At 38.7% G+C, this 10,732-nt stretch overlaps 1 protein-coding gene across 1 annotated transcript in view; it reads right to left on the bottom strand.

Annotated features, from left to right (window-relative positions):
• NUPL1 (nucleoporin like 1) overlaps positions 1–5,007 on the bottom strand; it is a 32,307-nt gene extending 27,300 nt beyond the window's left edge. Inside the window, 2 exon segments of the mRNA XM_008571839.1 lie at positions 765–907; positions 4,731–5,007. Coding sequence (XP_008570061.1) covers positions 765–907; positions 4,731–4,837 — 250 coding nt within the window. The 5' untranslated portion in view covers positions 4,838–5,007.
• Positions 5,008–10,732: the final 5,725 nt, after the last annotated feature.

The following is a 10,732-nucleotide window of genomic DNA, read 5'->3' as shown; positions in this document are numbered from 1 at the left end:
TATTGCTTATAACGAAACTTGACAAGGAGAAAAAAAGCTAATCCAAGCAAAACACTGGCACACAGAGCTGTCTCTAAAAGCTCACTGGCTGCTCTGCTCATATTTATCCCTACAGTTCTTTCATTTTCTAGGTGTGGCTGTGAAATTTGCTACACTCAAAGCTGGAAGGACAATGCAAAAGGTGGTAACAGAGACCAAGAGGCTCTGAGGGTAGAGAATACAGAAAAAAATGGTTCTTTGTGTTAAGCAAAAGAAAACCAAATCAATGTAATATCAAGTTTTCCAACAGAAAACTTCTAATCCTTTACTCCTCTCCCTTTCCCACTGAAACAACTGTTTTAATAATATGAAAATTTAAAACATCTCTTATGAACGTAAATTATGTTGTAGCAGAAGAGGATGCTGACTGTCTCACATGTTACATTAAAGTTCCAAATTGGTAAAAAAAACAAAAAACCACTGCATTATATAATCTAAAATTTTAAATTACCTTAATTCATTATATTTAAAGAAAGAGATCTTCCTCAATTCTTTGAGAGAAAGTGTGTGTTTTCCTTCTTTAAACCAAAGTAGATCATAGCCAATGACTGGGCCTATCATTGGCCCTTAAATCAAAATTCCTGTATTTCCTTTCATCTTAGTATTTACCATTATTTTTAGGTCTATTACCAATACCTGTCCTTGTAAAGAGAGATACAGGAGAGAATCTGGAAAAGAATAAATATCCTAAGCCTACTCCCTGAAAATGTGACCATCCTCCTTACCTGTATTTGTTCCTCCTAGAGTGAACCCAGTGGCAGATTTAGATCCAAAGAGCCCGCTTCCAAAACCACCTGAAGGAGCAGATGTAGTTGCTGGAGTTGTGGTGCTTCCAAGAGTTCCAAAATTGAGCCCCACAGAAGGGTTGCTTGTTTATTTAAAATAAAAAAACAACAACAAAAAAACACAAAACACAAAATAAAGTCTACTAGAGACCATATTTACTTAGGAAAAATAAAAATTAATTCTTCCAGATTAATTATTTCCTTTCATGTAACATATCTAATCATCACCATAAGATCCAAAAGGAACTAACAATAAATTTACCTTTAACCAACCAAGTTTAAATATTTTTCTGTTCTCCTTAAGAAATAAGTCAGCATGTAAAGTCAGCCTTAAAAATACAGTATCAGGCTTCAAGAAAAGCACAGTCTATAGTAATAAGGATTTCAGATCTCAAGGTAATCATAAGCAGGGATCACACATATTCTATTCTGCTTTCAGCAGTTTTTGTTTGAAACCTAGCATATTTTAAAATGGCCATAAGGAAATCCTATGAATATGGGTCATTTTCCTTTTGAACTACTCAAGTAAGTTCACATTTCTAAATTTAATTGTTCTTCCCCAATTACTCATATAAAGAAAAGCCATACCCAGAAATTAAAAAGTTCTATGTTATCACCAGCTCTCTATTGCTGTATTACCATGTTCGTGCAGTAGGGGGAGAAATGGTTCAGTTTAGGTAACTTGCCACCAAAAAAAGCAAAAACAGAATTGTTTGAGGTAGAGGGGGATAGCCTGGCAAAAGTTAAACGCAAGAAAAATTACCCACTATCAAAATTATGTTCATCAGCAGAAACTCTTTTCAGAGAGCTGAAAACTTAAAAAGAACAGCTGATAAAAACAAGTGAATATGAACAAGGTTCACAACTTTTCAACTTTTCTAGCAGATAGATGTTATACTGTCTTTCCTTTCATTAATTTACTCAAGCCTTTCTATAGATTGGGTAAATTTTTCTAGTTTATAGTAAACTTCTCTAGTTCTATAATTCATTTACTCAGTCATTCAACAAGTATTATTAAAGTCCTTTTTCTATGCCAGGCACTGTCCTGGGGCTAAGGATGGAGTGGTAAATAAGACTCAGAGCCTGCCCTCAGAAGTTTCCAGTCAGTGAAAGACACAAATATTAATCGCTCATTCATTCATTCAACTAATATGTACTGAGCTCCAGGTTCTGTGTCTATTGGAAAAACAGTATGAAAAAGTCTCTCCCATCGTGAAGCTTACATTCTAGTGCTGGGATCAGACAACAAACAAGTATACAATAAACATTATGAACTGACCACAATTGTGATAAGTACTACAAGCACAGGGTACTATGAGAATGGAAATCTCCCCTAGAATGACAGGTCGGAAAAGCCCTCTCTGGAAAAAAGACCATTTGAGTCTCCAAAGATAAGTAGGCATTAGGGAGGGGCATTCCAAGCAGAAAAGGGATTGCCCTAAAACGGGAAGGGGTTGGCCAAGTCCCCCTGAGGAACTGAGAAAAGGCCTTTTTGCTAGGGCAGTGTTTTTCAAACTAAGATCAGGAACATTAGAAGAGTATAATATTAATTTAGCAGGTCACAAGTAGCATTTTTAAAAATTAAATGGAATAGAACAGAAAACGTCAAAGTACATCCCATGAAGTAAGGGTAAGTATCTCTTTCTGAAACTTTCAGTTATTTCTTTGTGTGTACCTATTGGGCGGTAATGTAAATGCTGTTTATTTATTTATTTTTACAGTAGGTCTGGATCACTGAAATGAGAAAATGGCTCAAGATGAGTCTGGAGAGGTTCCAGATTCTGGGCCTTGCAGACCATGGTAGGATTTTTTTGTTTTTGTTTTTTTGTTTTTTCACTTCATTCTAAGTACAGTGGAAAATGACTGAAACAGAAGCAATGGTAATTTAAAAAGAAATCACTCTGGCTACAATGTAGCAAAAAAGATCTACGTAAAAGCAGATTTTGGAATAGCAATTAGGATTCCATGACACTAATCTCAGCAGGAGCTGATGGGAGGAATGCTCACCTAACAAAAGACGACTAGTTGAAAACCTGACAGGAATCATAAGTACTTTCATCAGAGAACAGGGCTCTTATTTATTTTACCTACAGCCTAACACTTAAGAATCTGTCCAATAAATATTTGTTTCACGAATGACAATAGTTTGGAGCAGGGTGGTGGCCCTTGAAATGAAAACAACTGAGAACCGCAGAAGTAAAATGATCAGGACTTGCTGATTGCATAAAGTAAGAAAGGAGGAGCTATGGAGGAAAACTCCCAGATTTCTGACTTGACTAAGTGGTCTGTGGTTCCTCCCCTCCCTCCCCACCTTTTTTTTTTTCGTTCATGTATTTATTCCACAGTCAAAATAAATCATAATTTAAAGCAATAACATTTTTAAAAGATAAAGGAGAGTTTGTGGCACAGATGTATTAACAAAACAGACACCAGTCTACAGTATAACACTAAACAGGTGTTCTCCGTTCCCAGAGTGGAATAAATACATAACAATTACACATAAAATTTCATTGAAGATCTGAGATGAGGCAAATAACTCTTTGAAATAAACTGCCCAATGAATAGAGGCAGGCTACAAATAATTTCTGTTAACATTTTACAGCAAGATGGAAAAATTCCCAAGGTGACTATTAACTCAAACCTCTCATTTCATGCCTAGCCTTGGTTTCTTTCCTCAGTCACATACAAATCCAGAAGGCTTCTGTACCCCATGCTCAAAAATGCTAAAGGTACATTTGCCTTTTTAATCCACAACCACATCCTTTAAGCTTCAGGAGACATCTTGTAGATAGTGTGCATACTTCTTGATTTTATGAACTCCTTCATCTTTACCTTCAAAAGACTGAGTTCTGCAGATTAAATCTTTCATTAAAATGATCTTTCACTATTTTGTCTCTTTCTGGACCTCTGCTAGTTACGTTTTTGTCGGCACCAGAACTAGTAGATTGCACAAAAACGATGAATATGCTACCTACATTTTGCAATTTAAGTAAAAGAATGTGAGCCATTACAACGCTACATTCTTACCTAGGATACATTAATCTGCACGTACTGCACAAAATTACCACCAATAAGTGATGTAAAAAGTATTTTTAAAAAAATAGATAGGGTCCTACGTGGCATAAGGGCTTCAAAAGCTCGTTAAAAATAATCAAGAAATCATTAAAGCACCGTAATATCTAAAATTGTACACACTACAATGGAATTTGAATTGTTAAGGAAAAAATTTTTATTTTTTTTATTTTCCGTAATATCTAAAATTGTACACACTACAATGGAATTTGAATTGTTAAGGAAAAAATTTTTAATTGCTTTCCTTGGCATTTTCTATTAATTGTCCCTTTCTAAAACCCACAATAAGCTATAATTTCATTCATTCGTTCAACATTCATTCCATGCCTGAGACTGTAGCCTATATGGGATCCGAACCCGTGGCCTTGGTGTTATCAGCACCGCACTCTACCGAGTGAGCCACAGGCCGGCCCAAGGAAAAAATTTTTAATTGCTTTCCTTGGCATTTTCTATTAATTGTCCCTTTCTAAAACCCACAATAAACTATAATTTCATTCATTCGTTCAACATTCATTCCATGCCTGAGACTGTAGCATCGCTAAGGCTCAGGAGTGAAATCGCCGCCCCTCACGCAGTCAGACCCCACCTAGTAGGAACAATGCCTGAACCATACGTGGATTCTGGAGACTTCACAGTACAGAGACCATCCGCCCTCCTCCCCACCAGGCCAGGGCCCGGTCACGGCGATGAGAGGGAGGCCCACGACGCTGGCGGCTCGGCAAGTGCTTCTCTCAAGGCCCACCAGGAAGAAAGCCAGCGGGAAGAGGGACCAGGAGGTACCAGGGAGCCTCACGGGAGAGGACTCGGCCCAAGAAAATGAGGAAGTGCGGTTACCTAGACGCCCCTGTTCCGAAGGAGAAACCGCCGCCTGTGCCGCTGCCGCTGGCGGCCACAGTGGTGGAGCCCAGCGTTCCGGACCCGAAGGAGAACCCCGTGGACATAGTTGCCCAGGGGTCGACGCCGTCAGCAAGCTGAAAGGGGTCGGGGACGCTCTTCTCGTCTCAAAGACAAGGCGGGCCGGGCAGCATAGCTCTGGCCCAGCTCTCACCTGGCGGGAACTTCAAGCCCCAGCAACTCCGAAGACATGGCTGAAAAGGGTGGAGCAAGCACGCAAAAACACGTCTGACGCTCACCGCGCGCACGTAGGCCCCCGGAAGCGAGACCGCCGCGCAGGGAACCCTGGGACGGAGGTGAGGCCGGCGCGCCGTGCAAGGCACCCCGGGATGGAAGGCACCGCCTGTTCTCTTAAAGGGGTAGGCGCCCAGAGTTTAAACACACACACCCGTCTTTCTTTGTTTTTTTGACTTCCCCTATCTTGGTATCTGTGCTGACGTAGTATGTATTTATGGCTGATGAATCTCAATTATTGCTAATCCTGCCAAAAAGGATTCGCAGAATCCCAGAGTTGGGGAAGGTCTTAGTGAGCATCAGTAAGCCGGGAGTGCAGAAAAGGAGGTGGCTTGTGGCTTTCGTTGGCTGCCTCCCCATCCTCGAAGAGGGAGAGCGTGAATGCTTCATGACGGTTCGGAAATCAATCGATAATAACTCACGCTTCCGTCCCATGTCGTGAGAAAAGTACCGAAACGTGCAAAATCAGGCGAAATGTAAGGGTTCTGTGAGCAACATAAGAGAAATGTGGGCTTAACGAAGAGATCCCCTCTGGCGGAAGCATCGGGAAGGGCTTCCCGGCGCTGGTTGTATTTGAGGGCTGCCATCATAATAGGAGTTTTTATTTAACAATCAGGGATTGTTACCTTACTCTCCCCAGTATTTCCCTCCTTTCCTGTGGTCTCTTTCAATAAAGTCCGTTCCTTAAGCACTCCCTGGGTTTGTTCTCCTAAAACATAATTCTCACCACGACACTGCCTTTATCAAAAAGCCCAGGGGATCCTTCGTCTGACGTTCAATGTCCTCCATCTGACCAATCCTTCTAACCTCACATCTCATAGTTCCCCTTAACTGAACACTTTCTCCTGCGTTGAGCTTGGGTATTCCCACATACTAGGGACTAAATTATGCCCCCTTCCTCCCAGGTCATATGTTGAAGCCCTATCTCCCCACCCCGACCTTCTGATGGTTTTTAGAAATGGAGCCTTTGGGAGGTGATTAAATTTACATGAATCCTGAGAGTGGGTCCCCATTATTAGTGCCATTATAAGAAGAGACACTAAAGAGCTTGCATGTGAGGACACAGCGAAAAAGGACCTTCTGAAAGCCGGGAAGAGAGCTGGCCCTCACCAGGAACCCAATCTCATGGCTCCTTGATCTTGGACTTCCTAGCCAGAAGTGTGAGAAATACATGTCTGTTGTCATAGCCACCCCAGTCGATGGTATTTTGTAATAGCAGCCCAAGCAGACTAGTACAATACCTCTGTATTTGTATTATTAAAAATAAATAAATAGCATTTCTTAAAGTATGGGCGGGGGGTAGCAACAGGAATGATAAAACAAAAAAGAAAAAGGACATATTTGAACTATAGTATAAAGAAAAAAATCAGTTACTGAATAGAAAGAAAAGATAAGATGATTGTAGGTTTTAAAGCTTCCGTCATCTGGAGAATGCTATCTTCAGTGATAGCTGTAGGATGGTCAATGATAAGACTGTCAGTGTAAAATCTAGGGTACTTTCTTTTGACTGAAAAATAAAGAGAAAAAAAAAGATCCAGATGATTTTTGTGGGAAGTTAGAAGGCTGCTCCCTGTATCTTTTAATTCCCTAGTGTGTTCTTCTCAAAACTTTTGAAGAATACCAACACAAAATTAGTAACAGCAAAATGCCTTATAAAGTTTTCACCCATCACCCAAGAAAAGAGAAAAATAAAAGCAATATAAGGAGTTTTTTATAAAGGTAAATGTATTTAATTCACAGTATAGTCATTTATTTTGAAATATGTCCTTCCTATTGGTATGGATGGGACCTGAAAAAGTTGCTTTTATGATTTCATAATGATAATGTATGAAGGTAAGATTAGGAAAAGAAACTAGGCAATGTCAACATTACATAAATAAGGAGAGTCACGTTGTTGCTACCAAAATTTAATTCTTCCTTTCCTTTTTCCTTAAAACCCCACTTGTGTTCAAAGTGGCACACTAACCAGTTAAACAGGTAGAGATGGGCAGAAAACATGAGATGAGTCTAGGATGACTCATTTGGAGGGGAACATACATTCTTTTTTTTTTTTTGCCTTTCTCCTTCTTCCTTCCTTCTGCATGGAACTTAGACATAATGGCTGGATCTCCAGCAACCATCTTGAGCCATGAATGACCTTAAAAAGAGAAGTCATATGCTAAGAAAGGTATAGCAGAAAAATAGTATGAGCTTAGATCTCTGATGGTTTTACCACAGAACCACCATACCAACCCTAGACTTCCTATCTTCAGATTTCTTTTTTTTTTTTTAATTAATTTTTTTGGCAGCTGACTGGTGTGGGGATTCAAACCCTTGACCTTGGTGTTATAACACCATGCTCTAACCAACTGAACTAACTGGCCTGCCCTTTTTTTTTTTAATGATAAGAAATCAACTTCTATGTTGTTTAGGCCATCAGAGTTGGGTCTCTGCTATGCATAGCTACATTTAGTATACATCTTTAATGGGAGTCCACCCTAAAAGATGAATTTTACATGTGTTCCTGAAGAAACCTAGGGAATTTCCAAGACTGACCAAGGTCCAGAATATCTATGGGACTGCAGTAGAACAAAACAATGAAACAATAACAACCAATTATCTAATTATCTTGAAACATGCTAATAGAAAGGCAGTAGTCAGTATCAAGTCTCAAAAAAAAAAAAAGAAAGGGAGCCAGAGAGAAAGAATTTATTTGTGTTTATTGCTGTCAGCTTTCAAGGAAACAAGTCACTGTGCCTGATGGATGCACATACTCTGATCACTAGATAGATGTCCTCCACTATGGAGCAGGAACAAATACATGTCTTTTCCATTGCATGGATAAAATTTCCCTCAAGCCTGTCCAATTCCTTTAACTCTGATCAGTTTCCCCATAACCTAATTAGGCCTTTTTTGGTTGCAAAGAATAGATATCTTCTCAAAGTAGTTCAAGCACAGGTGTCTATATATGTGGGAAAGGTGTGGGAAGACAGAGTTATTGTACAGATACAGAAAAGTTTCAGGGGAAGCTAGATAAAGAGGAATAGCCAATCCTCGAGTATATCAGAAACCAGGGGCCAGATCATGAGAAATGAACTGGAGAGGGTTGGGCCTACTTCAGGTAACTGAGATGATCTGGAGGTCCTGGAGGTTGGAGGAAGGGCTAATTAATTGACCAAGTGGCCTGAGGGAGAAAGAGGGGGAATTCAGGCATGTGCCACACAAAAACCAGTGATGCCAGATGATAATATGACTAGTCAAGCAAGATACTCTTCAGGGAGCAAAAGCAGAGGCCAGCCAGCAAGTGGGGAGGAAGTGGATCAAGGCTGCCAAGACTGATTGCCTCACCCTGATCCCAACTCCATCCCTGCTGTTTTCAAACCTGGGGCAGTGTAGGGAGAAGCTTTGAATTGGAGACAAGGGTACATTTTGATTTACATTAGACTGGACTCTTTGACTCCTAAAAATTAGATTATTCTAAAAGCCAAGAGTGACCAGTACTTCTCTAGGCTCTGCTCAAGCTCCTGTTAGGGAGAAGTGAAGGAAGAGCCTACAAAGCAGGCTTGAAGGGTAGTCGTGGAGAAAATGAAAAACACTGCCTGCTTGCACCCCACAGAACCCAGTGTGCAATAAAGTGGTTATGTAGAATAGAGCATGGCTGACTGCTGTATGGGCCAATGTCAACAGCAGGAACAAATGGTCAGAAAGACCAGGAACAGATATCACTTGAGTAGATCATCAAGATTTACTTATTTAAAGAATTCAGAGAGGAGGACACTTAGAAAAAATGACAAGTAACTTTAAGACAGCACAAGGAAAAAGCCTCCAAATCCCCAAATCCCAAAAGAGAGAAGATCACATCAACCTTCTGGAAATATACTATGTCTCCCTCCAGCCCAGCATGAGGGTAACCTTGATGTATGTACTTCACTAGGCCAGGTGCTCCTCCTCAATGGCAGGATTATAGCATATATAAAGTTATCGCTTGAATATAGTCTACAATGCACTAAGACACGTTTCATTCTTCACTCAATCTCCCCAGATGAATATAGTCTGATCCAAATAAATATCTGAGCTTGGTGGTAAAGGATTAGAATAAGGATCAGCAGGTGTCCAGATATCTCTGTGAACTCTAGGATTCATTCTCTTCACACCCACGTATACAATGAACATTTATTGAGCATATTTAGGCCAGCTACTATGCTAAGTACTTTTGTTCATTATTTCATGTAACCCGGACAAATAATAGAGAAGATGATAAGTATCACTATTTACAGATAAGAAAATCAAAAATTACAGAAATTAAATGATTAGAGTGAATTCACCTAGCTAGTAAGTGACATATATGAGATTTAAATTCAAATATCTTTGATTCCAGAGAGAAGTCTACTCATAGACTTTACCTTCTGCCATAAAACACCTTAAAATAAAAACTGAGAAATGAAGCCAAGTGAAATATTTTTTCTCTTTTAATGATTTATAGTTTTTCAAGAAACACAGAGATTAGGGAATATGATTGCTTTTATAATATAGCAGGCGAGCAGTAAACATAATTATAAAAGCATCAATATGTGATTTTTAAGTGTAAAATGTTTTCTCAGATGACAGAATATCAGACATACATTCTGTATTTTATAGGGTAATTTAAAAAAATAGTATAAGAATAAATATTAAGCATTAGGGAGAAATAAATGTAGAAGACTGATTCCTCATTATCTCAAACCATAATGATTGTTTATTTGATGTTTTTTGTTTATTTGTTACCTTTTGATTCAAAAAAACTCTTCATCTTTAGGTGCACGGTCAATTAAGAAAATGATATTTGATGAAAGCCATCAATAACTAGTCACATCACCATTTTGTAGGCACATATAAGGCAAAATCTAGGTGACCCTAGAACTTGTCTGGTAAAGGAAATTATAAATATGCACAAAAAAACAAAATTAACCAAAGTATGTACCCTTGATATGATGTGATAAAAATGGTGCTTTATCTCTACGTTCTTCCTCCCCAAAACCATTAATCCCAGTCTACCATGAGAAAAACATTAGATGAATTTCAGTAGATGGGCCTTCTGCCAAATATATGACCAGTACTCTACAAAACTGTCAAGGTCATTAAAAAAAAAATCTCAGCATTGGCACAGCCAAAATAATCTCAAAATTGGCACAGAGACATGAAGACTAAATGTAAGGTGGTATCCTGGATGATATTGTGAAGCAGAAAAAGGACATTAGATAAAACCTAAGGAAATCTGAATAATGTCTGAACTTTAGCTCATGACAATGTATTCATATTGGTTAATTAATTATAATGAATGTATCATACTAAAGTATGATAATATTAGGGTAAACTGGGTATGGAGTATATGGCAATTCTGTTTTATCTTCTTAATTATTCTGTACATGTAAAACTTTAAAAACAAGTCTATTTAAAATTTAAAAACTTGGAAATTAAAAAATGTAATTATAGCAATTAAAAATATTAGAAAAAAATGGAATATAAAGTTGTAGTAATTTCCTAGAAGGTATGTTAGAAGAGCAAATATCTAGAGAATAGGAGTGAAAGAGTAATAAAATTAGGGAATCAGACCAGGAGTTTTCACTGATTTAAAAAAAGGAGAAAAGAAGGGAGGGAAATAGAAAGGAAAAAACATGAGGAAATGAGAGAGGGAAGGAGGGGAGGAAAGGAAAGAAGGAAGGAAGGAATGAAAGGGAGGGAGGTGGAGG

The sequence above is a fragment of the Galeopterus variegatus genome, unplaced genomic scaffold (assembly GCF_000696425.1).
Source record: "Galeopterus variegatus unplaced genomic scaffold, G_variegatus-3.0.2 Scaffold728, whole genome shotgun sequence".
NCBI lineage: Eukaryota > Metazoa > Chordata > Mammalia > Dermoptera > Cynocephalidae > Galeopterus > Galeopterus variegatus.
The sequence above is the reverse complement of the archived record's forward strand: the minus strand, read 5'-3'. Positions and strand labels throughout refer to the sequence as shown.